We start from the raw sequence: 12,469 nt of genomic DNA, 5'->3' as shown, positions 1-12,469 counted from the left end.
CAACATTATCAGACCTGCACCACTCCTGTCCCACAGGGGAATAGGACCGCTACCAGCCAGACAGAGGGAGAGATGCACAGGACGTACGCAATACCTCAGACAGAAACAATCCATTAAGAGACAATAAGCAGATGTGCAGCAGCATCTACTTCCGCCTTATGGATCAAGGACTAATTAATAGAAAGAACTGTAACCAAATTGTATTAACTTTTGTAGACAACTGGGGTGATCTTTTTTTCCCCCACACTTAGACACGACAAACACGTACCACTCTTTAACCTATCATAGAAAAAGATAAAACTTAACATGAAATCCTTATATATTTCGACCTGGAATATCCAAGGTCTACGCTCTTCACTGCGAGAAGTGAAGAGTAGGACCCCAGAGTTCATAGAGGAAACTAAAGATCTAGATATTATCATTTTACAGGAAACTTGGTATAAAGGAAAAGGACACACCGGCTGTCCCCAAGGGTACACTGAGCTAGTGGTCCCCTCCAATAAATTACCAAGTGTAACCCAAGGCAGAGACTCCGGAGGCATACTGATCTGGTTTAAAACAGAACTTAAGAATTACATCAAATTTATAAAAAAGGGCGAAAACCATATGTGGCTCAAACTTGAGAGGGAGATTATCTCAAACACCCAAGATGTTTACATTTGCGCACTTTATATCCCTCCAATCGATTCCCCGTACTACAAAGAGGACACCTTCTCCAACATGGAGGGGGAAATTATCCAATACCAGGCCCAGGGGAACGTGTTGATCTGTGGGGACCTCAATTCAAGAACGGGCGAAGAACCAGACTTCACCAATAATCAGGGAAACAATTACGTATTCGGGAATAACCACTTTGACATCCCTTCCCTTCCATACAGGCATAACTGCGACAAGCAGTCAAATACCAACGGTAAACAGCTACTACAGCTCTGTCGAAACCTGGGTCTGTACATTGTCAATGGTAGGTTCATAGGAGACCTCCTAGGAAGATCGACCTACTGCTCACCTCTTGGCTGCAGCACAGTAGACTATATGATTACAGACTTGGACCCATCCTCTTTCAGAGCATTCACAGTGAAACCACAAACAACACTGTCAGATCACAGTCAAATTACTATGTTTCTCAAAAAGACAGAAACAAACAACATAGAAACACAACCCAGTAAACTGTACAACACCAAAAAATCGTACAGATGGGCCAAAAACGACACGGAAAAATACCAGAAAACAATTAGCAATGCATCAACTCAAGCTCTCTTAGACACCTTTCTGGATAACATATACACTCACAATAAAGGCGGCGTAAACCGGGCAGTTAGTAAACTAAACAATATTTTTGATAATTTGGCAACAAATGCAAACTTGAAAGCTCGCAAGAACAAACCCAAAACAAAAAACTATGAAAAATGGTTTGACCATGATTGCCATAACATGAGGAAAAAACTTAGAAAACTATCAAACCAAAAACACAGACATCCAGAAAACGAGGAATTACGCCTTACTTATTGTCAGACGCTAACACAATACAGAAACACACTCAGGACCAAAAAAGAGCAATTTATTAAGAATACACTCAGCTCCATGGAGGAATCCATTGAGTCGAATTGTTTCTGGGACAACTTGAAAACACTACACAAAAAACAACACGACGATTTGTCCATTCAAAATGGGGACACATGGGTAAACCACTTTGAAAAATTATACCAGAAAAACACACTAGGACCAGAGCAACACCAAATACGCAAAAAACTTGAAAAGCTTGAAATGGCCATAAAAGATAACCAAAACCCGCTAGACGCCATAATAACAGAAAAAGAACTTCTTGAAAAACTCAAGGACCTGCGACCAGGAAAAGCTTGCGGGACAGACGGCATACTAAACGAGATGATTAAACACGCAGACGACAAACTGAAACTGGCTATCCTAAAACTCTTCAACTTGGTTCTGAGTGTCGGTTATTTCCCTGACATCTGGAACAAAGGACTCATAACACCCATATACAAAAGTGGGGACAAAATCGACCCAAACAACTATCGAGGCATCTGTGTAAACAGTAACCTGGGGAAGGTATTCTGTAGCATCATAAACAAAAGACTTATAAACTTCCTTGAAGAGCACAATGTCTTGAGTAAATGCCAAATTGGATTCCTGCCAAACTATAGAACATCCGATCATATCTTCACCCTACAGACCCTAATTGACAAACACGTTCACCATAACAAAAGCAAAATCTACGCATGCTTTGTAGATTTCCAGAAGGCTTTCGACTCCATCTGGCATGACGGTTTATTCCTGAAACTTATCGAAAGCGGGGTAGGAGGTAAAACATATGATGTAATTAAATCAATGTATACAAACAATAAATGTGCAGTTAAAATTGGAGACAAACAAACAAAATACTTCCCACAGGGGCGGGGGGTGACGCAGGGCTCGCCAATCTCACCGACACTCTTTAATATTTACATTAATGGATTGGCAAAACTACTTGAACAATCTACAGCACCCGGCCTCACCCTATATGAATCCAAGGTTAAATTCCTCCTCTATGCCGACGACCTGGTTCTGCTGTCACCAACTAAGGAGGGTCTACAGCAGAACCTGGACCTGCTGGAGTCGTACTGCCAGACTTGGGCCCTGACAATAAATCCCCAAAAAACCAAAGTCCTTGTGTTCCAGCAAAGATCCAAACAACATGGACCCACAATAAATTTCACAGTAGGAACAACCAAAATTGAACAAACCACTCACTACACATACTTGGGCTTAAAAATCAGTTCTACGGGAAACTTCAAACTGGCTGTGAATGAACTGAAAGAGAAAGCAAGAAGGGCTTTCTATGCCATCAAAAAATCAATCCAAATAGAAATCCCAATTAGCATTTGGCTCAAAATTTTCAAATCAGTAATTGAACCAATTGCACTCTATGGCAGTGAGGTCTGGGGACCACTAACACAACAAGATTTTGCAAAATGGGACAAACACCCAATTGAGATCCTACATGCGGAATTCTGTAAAAGTATCCTCCGGACTCAAAGGAAAACAGTAAACAACGCATGCAGGGCGGAACTAGGCCAATACCCATTAATAATCACTATCCAAAAAAGAGCCACCAAATTTTGGAATCACCTACAAATGAGCAACCCCCAATGCTATCACTACGACGCCCTGAAATGCCAAGAGCTGACCATAAAGAAGAATACCCTCAGTCAACTAGTCCTGGGACTCAATAAAGTAACTAATAACAATACTAACAATAACCAGCCCCAGGACAGTGACAGGGTAACACAAAGAATTCGACCCAACACAATCGTCGCTAAGCAAAAGGAAAAATATCTGTCATATTGGGCAGAAACAACAAAAACCCAAAGCAAACTCAATTGCTACTTGGCCCTAAACAGACAATACAACATAGCTGATTACCTGACCATGGTAAAGGATAACAAACTGAGAAGAACCTTGACAAGGTACAGACTTAGCGAACATAGCCTAGCGATCGAAAAAGGCAGACACAGGCAGACCAGGCTGCCAAGAGAAGACAGGATATGCTCTCACTGCAGTCAGGGAGTAGTTGAGACAGAGATGCACTTCCTCACAGCCTGTGGAAAATATCAGGGCATCAGAGAGAATTTCTATCAAAAATTCTCACAAATATGCCCTGAATTCAGAAATCTGACTGACAACCAAAAACTCCCATTCCTACTGGGGGAGGAGAGAAGCTGTGTAACACTGGCGGCACACTATGTTACAGCTTGCCATGAACAGAGGGATAACCAGTGAACTAAGACAAGAGTATATATAAACAAGGCGAAAATATATTTATAAACTCAGGGATATACCTGTTTATACACTGTATGAATGGAACCGCGTTTATGTGTTCAGCCATGGGTGTATTTTGATGCTTTGGCAACATAAGATGTACCTTATCATGCCAATAAAGCGATTTGTATTGTATTGTATTGTATTGAATACAGGTTTGGACTCAACTGTAATGGCTCCCAGAGTAGAATACTCAGTGACTATTTCCAGTCTCGTTCAAATACGGGTGGCGTTATTAAAAGGGGCTGCTAGTTTGAAATCCATTGCTGGAGTTACTGAAAAATGCACGTGATTCTCAAAACATCCCAAGTCGCAGTAGCGTAGGCGGAGAACCAGTTGCTTTCACCTAAAAACTGAACTTCTACAACCACCGGGACTTCAGCACCCGTAACCCCCGACCCCGGGGCTCCAGGCACCCGTAACCCCCGACCCCGGGGCTCCAGGCAGCCGTAACCCCCGAGCCCGGGGCTCCAGGCAGCCGTAACCCCCGAGCCCGGGGCTCCAGGCAGCCGTAACCCCCGACCCCGGGGCTCCAGGCAGCCGTAACCCCCGACCCCGGGGCTCCAGGCAGCCGTAACCCCGACCCCGGGGCTCCAGGCAGCCGTAACCCCCGACCCCGGGGCTCCAGGCAGCCGTAACCCCCGACCCCGGGGCTCCAGGCAGCCGTAACCCCCGAGCCCGGGGCTCCAGGCAGCCGTAACCCCCGAGCCCGGGGCTCCAGGCAGCCGTAACCCCCGACCCCGGGGCTCCAGGCAGCCGTAACCCCCGACCCCGGGGCTCCAGGCAGCCGTAACCCCCGACCCCGGGGCTCCAGGCAGCCGTAACCCCCGACCCCGGGGCTCCAGGCAGCCGTAACCCCCGACCCCGGGGCTCCAGGCAGCCGTAACCCCCGACCCCGGGGCTCCAGGCAGCCGTAACCCCCGACCCCGGGGCTCCAGGCAGCCGTAACCCCCGACCCCGGGGCTCCAGGCAGCCGTAACCCCCGACCCCGGGGCTCCAGGCAGCCGTAACCCCCGACCCCGGGGCTCCAGGCAGCCGTAACCCCCGACCCCGGGGCTCCAGGCAGCCGTAACCCCCGACCCCGGGGCTCCAGGCAGCCGTAACCCCCGACCCCGGGGCTCCAGGCACCTGTAACCCCCGACCCCGGGGCTCCAGCTCCTGTAAACCAACCGCCACCACCCCCCCCGCTTCCCCCCCTCCCCCCACCCTCTCTTCGCCCCCTCCCCCCACCCTCTCTTCCCCCCCCCACCCCTCTCTTACCCCTCTCCCCCTCCCCACCCCCTCCTCTCTCCCCCCCACACCTCCCCTCCTCTCCCCCCCACCCCCTCCTCTCTCCCCCCACCACCTCCCCTCCTCTCTCCCCCCCCACCCCACTCCCCACCCCCTCCTCTCTCCCCCCACCACCTCCCCTCCTCTCCCCCCACCCCCCTCCCCCTCCTCTCCCCCACCCCCCCTCCCCCCATTCCTCTCTCCCCCCCACCACCTCCCCTCCTCTCCCCCCACCCCCCTCCCCCCATTCCTCTCTCCCCATACCCCCTCCTCTCTCCCCCTTCCCCCTCTCCCCCATACCCCCTCCTCTCTCCCCCCTCCCCCATTCCCCTCTCCCCCATACCCACTCTCCTCTCTCCCCACCCCCTCTTCCCCCCCCTCCCCCATTCCCCTCTCCCCCATACCACTCTCCTCTCTCCCCCACCCCCTCTTCCCCCCCCTCTCCCCCATACCCACTCTCCTCTCTCCCCCACCCCCTCTTCCCCCCCTCTCCCCCCATACCCACTCTCCTCTCTCCCCCCACGCCCTCTCCCGCTCCTCTCCCCCCATCCCCACGCCCTCTCCCCCTCCTCTCTCCCCCCACACCTTCTCCCCCCCTCCTCTCCCCTCCTCTCTCCCCACACCACCTCACCACCCTCCACCCCCTCCTTTCTCCCCTCCCCCCACCCCTCTCCCCCCTCCTCTCTTCCCCCCACCCCCTGCCCCTATCCTCCCCCCCCCCACCCTCTCCCCCTCCTCTCTCCCCCCACCCCTCCTCCCCCCTCCTCTCTCCCACCCCTTCTCCCACCCCCCCTCTCCCCCACACTTCTCCACCCCCCCTCTCCCCCACCACTACTCCCAAACCCCACCCCTCCTCTCCACCCCCCACCCCTCCTCTCCCCAACCCCTCACCCCTCCTCTCCCCAACCCCTCCTCTCCCCCACCCCTCCTCTCCTCCCCCACCCCCTCCTCTCTCCCCCACCCCTACACCCCGTCCTCTCTCCCCCCCACCCCTCCTCCCCCTCTCCTCCCCCCCACCCCTCCACCCCTCCTCCCCCTCACCCCTCCCCCCCACCTCCCCCTCTCCTCCCCCCCCACCCCTCCTCCCCCTCTCCTTCCGCCCCCACCCCTCCTCCCCCTCTCCTCCCCTCCTCCACCCCCCACCCCTCCTCCCCCTCTCCTCCCCCCCCACCCCTCCTCCCCCTCTCCTCCCCCCCACCCCTCCTCCCCTCTCCTCCCCCACCCCTCCTCCCCCTCCTCCCCCCCACCCCTCCTACCCCCTCTCTCCCCCACCCCTCCTCCCCCCCTCTCTCCCCACCCCTCCTCCCCCCTCTCTCCCCCACCCCACCCCTCCTCCCCCACCCCTCCCAACCCCCTCTCTCCCCCACCCCTCCTCCCCCTCTCCTCCCCCCACACACCCTACCCCCTCTCTCCCCCACCCCTCCTCCCCCTCTCCTCCCCCCACACCTCCTCCCCCTCTCCTCCCCCCACACCTCCTACCCCCCTCACCTCCTACCCCCCTCTCTCCCCCACCCCTCCTCCCCCTCCTCTCCCCCCCATCCCTCCTACCCCCTCTCTCCCCCACCCCTCCTACCCCCACTCTCCCCCACCCCTCCTCCACTCTCCCCCACCTCTCCTCCCCCACCCCTCCACGCCCCCTCCTCTCTCCCCCACCCCTCCGCCCCCTCCTCTCTCCCCCACCCCTCCCCCCCTCCTCTCCCCACCCCTCCGCCCCACCTCCTCTCCCCACCCCTCCGCCCCCCCTCCTCTCTCCCCCCACCCTCGCCCCCCTCCTCTCTCCCCCACCCCTCCGCCCCCCTCCTCTCTCCCCCCCCTCCTCCTCTCTCCCCCCACCCCTCCTCCCCCCTCCTCTCTCACCCACCCCTCCTCCCCCCTCCTCTCTCACCCACCCCTCCTCCCCCCCTCCTCTCTCCCCCACCCCTCCTACCCCCCTCCTCTCTCCCCCACCCCTCCTACCCCCCTCTCTCCCCCACCCCTCCTCCCCCCTCCTCTCTCACCACCCCTCCCCTCCTCTCCCCACCCCTCCTCCCCCCACCCTCCCACCCCTCCACACCCCCTCCTCTCACCCACCCCACCTCCCCCCCTCCTCTCTCACCCACCACCCTCCTCCACCCACCCCTCCTCCCCCCACCTCCTCTCACCCACCCCTCCTCCCCCCCTCCTCTCACCACCCCTCCTCCCCCCCTCCTCTCTCACACACCCCCTCCTCCCCCCCTCTCCTACTCCTCTCTCCCTCCCTCCTCCCCCCCTCCTACTCCTCTCTCCTCCCTCCTCCGCCCCCCCACTCCTCTCTCTCCCTCCCCTCCGCCCCCCCCACTCCTCTCTCTCCCTCCCTCCTCCCCCCCTACTCCTCTCTCTCCCTCCTCCTCCCCCCCTACTCCTCTCTCCCTCCCTCCTCCCCCCCTACTCCTCTCTCCTCCCTCCTCCCCCCCTACTCCTCTCTCTCCCTCCCTCCTCCCCCCTACTCCTCTCTCTCCCTCCCTCCTCCCCCCCACTCCTCTCTCTCCCTCCCTCCTCCCCCCCTACTCCTCTCTCTCCCTCCCTCCTCCCCCCTACTCCTCTCTCTCCTCCCTCCCTCCTCCCCCCCCACTCCTCTCTCCCTCCCTCCCCTCCTCCCCCCCCCCACTCCTCTCTCTCCCTCCCCTCCTCCCCCCCACTCCTCTCTCTCCCTCCCGTCCCCCCTACTCCTCTCTCTCCTCCCTCCACTCCTCTCTCTCCCTCCCTCCCCCGACTCCTCTCTCTCCCTCCCTCCCCCGACTCCTCTCTCTCCTCCCCTCCCCCCGACTCCTCTCTCTCCCTCCCCTCCCCCCGACTCCTCTCTCTCCCTCCCCTCCCCCGACTCCTCTCTCTCCTCCCCTCCTACTCCTCTCTCTCCTCTCCTCCTCCCTCCCCTCCTACTCCTCTCTCTCCCTCCCCCCTACTCCCTCTCCCACCCCCCCCTACTCCTCTCCTCCCACCCCCCTACTCCTCTCTCCCTCACCCCTAACTCCACTCTCTCCCTCCCCCTACCCTCACCCCTCCCCCCTACTCTCTCTCCCTCCCCCCCTACTCCTCTCTCTCCCTCCCCCCTACTCCTCTCTCTCCCACCCCCCACACCTCTCACTCCCACCCCCCCTACTCCTCTCTCTCCCTCCCCCCTACTCCTCTCTCTCCCTCCCCCCTACTCCTCTCTCTCCTCCCCCTACTCCTCTCTCTCCCTCCCCCCTACTCCTCTCTCTCCCTCCCCCCTACTCCTCTCTCTCCCTCCCCCCTACTCCCTCTCTCTCCCTCCCCCCACTCCTACTCCTCCTCCCCCCTACTCTCTCTCTCCCTCCCCCCTACTACCTCTCACTCCCACCCCCAACACCTCACTCACCCTCCCCCCTACTCCTCTCTCTCCTCCCCCCTACTCCTCTCTCTCCCTCCCCCCTACTCCTCTCTCTCCCTCCCCCTACTCCTCTCTCTCCCTCCCCCCTACTCCTCTCTCCTCCCCCTACTCCTCTCTCTCCCCCTACTCCTCTCTCCCCCTCCCCCCTACTCCTCTCTCACCCTCCCCCCTACTCCTCTCTCTCCCTCCCCCTACACCTCTCTCCCTCCTCCCTACTCCTCTCTCTCCCTCCTCCTGCTCCTCTCTCTCCCTCCCCCCTACTCCTCTCTCCCCTCCCCTCCTCCTACTCCTCTCTCTCCCTCCCCTCCCCCCCTCCTACTCCTCTCTCTCCCTCCCACTCCTCTCTCCCTCCCCTCCCCCCTCTTCTTCCCCACCCCCCCTCTCTCTTCCCCACCCCCCTCTCCTCTTCCCCACCCCCCTCTCCTCTTCCCACCCCCCACTCCTTCCCCACCCCCTCTCTCTTCCCCACCCCTCTCTTCTTCCCCACCCCTCTCTTCTTCCCCACCCCCCTCGCCTTCCCCACCCCCTCTCCTCCCCACCCCCCTCTCTCTTCCCCCCCCCCCTCTTCTTCCCCCCCCTCTCACTCCTCCCACCCCCCCACTTCTTCCCCACCCCCCCTCACCTCTTCCCCACCCCCCTCTCCTCTTCCCCACCCCCCCCTCTCCTGTCCCACCCCCCTTCCTCTTCTTCCCCACCCCCAACCTCTTCCACACACCACTCTCCTCTCCCCACCCCCCTCTCCTCTTCCCACCCCCCTCTCCTTCCCCTCCCCCCTCTCCTCTTCCCCACCCCCCCACCTTCCCACCCCCCTCATCACCCCACCCCCCCACCTTCCCCCACCCCCCTCTCTTCCCCACCCCCCCCCTCTTCTTCCCCACCCCCCTCTTCTTCCCCCCCCCCCCTTCTCCCACCCCCCCCTCTCCTCTCCCCCCCCCCCCCCTCCCCCCTCTCTCTCCCCCCCCCCTCTCTCTCCCCACCCCCCTCTCGTCTCCCCACCCCCCCTCTCCTCTTCCCCACCCCCCCTCTCCTCTTCCCCACCCCCTCTCCTTCTTCCCACCCCCCCTTCCCACCCCTCTCCTCTTCCCCTCCCCCCCTCCTCTTCCCCACCCCCTCACCTCTTCCCCACCCCCCCTCCTCATCCCTCACCCCCTCCTCTTCCCCACCCCCTCCTCTTCCCCACCCCCCCTCCTCTACCCCCCACACCTCTCCCCACCCCCCACTCTCCCCACCCCCCACTCCCTCCCCCACCAACCCCCCCCCCTCCCTCTTCCCCCCCACCACTCCCACCCCTCTCTCCTTCCCCACCCCCTCTCTCTTCACCTCCCCCTCTCCACTCCCCCTCTCCTCTCCCCCTCCCCCCTCCTCTTCCCCTCCCCCCCTCCTCTTCCCCACCCCCCTCTCCTCTTCCCCACCCCCCTCTCCTCTTCCCCACCCCCCCTCTCTCTTCCCACCCCCCCTCCTCTCCCCACCCCCCTCCTCCTTCCCCACCCCCTCCTTCCCCCCCCCCTCCTTCCCCACCCCCCCTCTCCTCTTCCCCACCCCCCTCTCCTCTTCCCCACCCCCCCTCTCCTCTTCCCACCCCCCCTCTCCTCTTCCCCACCCCCCTCTCTCTTCCCACCCCCCCTCTCCTCTCCCACCCCCCCTCTCCTTCCCCACCCCCCCTCTCTCCTTCCCCCCCCCCCTCTCTCCTTCCCCACCCCCCCTCTCCTTCCCCACCCCCCCTCTCCTTCCCCACCCCCCTCTCCTTCCCCACCCCCCCTCTCTCCTTCCCCACCCCCCTCTCTTCCCCACCCCCCTCTCCTTCCCCACCCCCCCTCTCCTCTTCCCCACCCCCCCTCTCCTCTTCCCCACCCCCCCTCTCCTCTTCCCCACCCCCCCCTCCTCTTCCCCACCCCCCTCTCTCTTCCCCACCCCCTCTCCTCTTCCCCACCCCCCCTCTCCTCTTCCCCACCCCCCCTCTCTCCTTCCCCACCCCCCTCTCTCCTTCCCACCCCCTCTCTCTCCTTCCCCACCCCCCTCTCCTCTTCCCCACCCCCCTCCTCTTCCCCACCCCCCTCCTCTTCCCCACCCCCCTCTCTCTTCCCACCCCCCCTCTCCTCTTCCCCACCCCCCTCTCTCCTTCCCCACCCCCCCTCTCTCCTTCCCCACCCCCTCTCTCTCCTTCCCCACCCCTCTCTCCTTCCCCACCCCCTCTCTCCTTCCCACCCCCCTCTCTCCTTCCCCACCCCCCCTCTCTCCTTCCCCACCCCCCCTCTCTCCTTCCCCACCCCCCCTCTCCTCTCCCCACCCCCCTCTCCTCTTCCCCACCCCCCTCTCTCCTCTTCCCACCCCCCTCTCTCCTTCCCACCCCCCTCTCTCCTCTTCCCCACCCCCCCTCTCTCCTTCCCACCCCCCCTCTCCTCTTCCCCACCCCCCCTCTCCTCTTCCCCACCCCCCCTCTCTCCTTCCCCACCCCCCCTTCCCCACCCCCCCTCTCTCCTTCCCCACCCCCCCTCCTTCCCCACCCCCCTCTCTCCTTCCCCACACCCCCTCTCTCCTTCCCCACCCCCCTTCTCTCCTTCCCCACCCCCCTCTCTCCTCTCCCCCACCCCCCCTCTCTCCTTCCCCACCCCCCCTCTCTCCTTCCCCACTCCCCTCTCTCCTTCCCCACTCCCCTCTCCTTCCCCACCCCCCTCTCTCCTTCCCCACCCCTCTCCTTCCCCACCCCCTCTCTCCTTCCCCACCCCCCTTCTCCTCTCCCCACCCCCCCTCTCTTCTTCCCACCCCCCCTCTCTTCTTCCCCACCCCCCCTCTCTTCTTCCACACCCCCCTCTCTTCTTCCACACCCCCCCTCCCCTTCCACACCCCCCCCTCCCCTTCCACAATTCACAATTCAAATCGCTTTATTGGCATGATAAGGTACATCTTATGTTGCCAAAGCATCAAAATACATTTATGGTTGAACACATAAACGCGGTTCTATTCATACAGTTTATAAATATACATTCGCCTTGTTTGTATATATTCTTGTCTTAGTTTACTGGTTGTCCCTCTGTTCATGGCAAGCTGTAACATAGTGTGCCGCCAGTGTTACACAGCTTCTCTCCTCCCCCAGTAGGAAAGGGAGTTTTTGGTTGTCATTCAGATTTCTGAATTCAGGGCATATTTGTGAGAATTTTTGGTAGAAATTCTCCCTGATATTTTCCACAGGCTGTGAGGAAGTGCATCTCTGTCTCAACTACTCCCTGACTGCAATGAGAGCATATCTGTCTTCTCTTGGCAGCCTGGTCTGCCTTTTTCGATCACTAGGCTATGTTCGCTAAGTCTGTACCTTGTCAAGGTTCTTCTCAGTTTGTTATCCTTTCTCCTATTCCCCTCTCCTATTCCCCAGCCCCCCTTCTCCTCTCCCACCCCTTCTCCTCTTCCCACCCCCTTCTCTTCCCCACCCCCCCTTCTCTTCCCACCCCCTTCTCCTCTTCCCCACCCCCCTTCTCCACCCCCTTCTCCTCTTCCCCACCCCCCCTCTCCTCTTCCCCACCCCCCTCTCTTCTTCCCCACCTCCCCCTCTTCTTCCCCACCCCCCCTCTTCTTCATCACCCCCTCTTCTTCCCCACCCCCTCCTCTCTTCTTCCCCACCCCCTCCTCTCTTCTTCCCCACCCCCCTCCTCTCTTCTTCCCCACCCCCCTCCTCTCTTCTTCCCCACCCCACTCCTCTCTTCTTCCCCACCCCCCTCCTCTCTTCTTCCCCACCCCCCCCTCTTCTTCCCCACCCCCCCCCTCTTCTTCCCCACCCAATTCACAATTCACAATTCAAATCGCTTTATTGGCATGATAAGTTACATCTTATGTTGCCAAAGCATCAAAATACATTATGGTTTAGCACATAAACGCAGTTCTATTCATATTCTTCTTCCCCCTCCCCCCCTCCCCTCTAAGTTTACCCGGACCCCAGCGGTTGAGGGTGGACGAAGAGTGTGAAAACGGTGAGATTCAAAACCGGAGCGGTGTCTTCTAACTTACCAAAGTAAGCGCTGCTCT

General features: G+C 59.4%; 1 protein-coding gene across 1 annotated transcript in view; it reads right to left on the bottom strand.

Moving 5' to 3' along the window:
* LOC147124335 (iron-sulfur cluster assembly 1 homolog, mitochondrial-like) overlaps positions 1-12,469 on the bottom strand; it is a 72,203-nt gene that overhangs the window by 58,395 nt on the left and 1,339 nt on the right. Inside the window, exon 2 of the mRNA XM_086003306.1 lies at positions 12,452-12,467. Coding sequence (XP_085859432.1) covers positions 12,452-12,467 — 16 coding nt within the window. The remainder of the gene's footprint in view (positions 1-12,451; positions 12,468-12,469) is intronic.

This window comes from Somniosus microcephalus, chromosome 1, assembly GCF_052327205.1.
Source record: "Somniosus microcephalus isolate GS21.2 chromosome 1, FLI_Smic_1.0, whole genome shotgun sequence".
In the NCBI taxonomy this organism is placed as follows: Eukaryota; Metazoa; Chordata; class Chondrichthyes; order Squaliformes; family Somniosidae; genus Somniosus; species Somniosus microcephalus.
The sequence above is the reverse complement of the archived record's forward strand: the minus strand, read 5'-3'. Positions and strand labels throughout refer to the sequence as shown.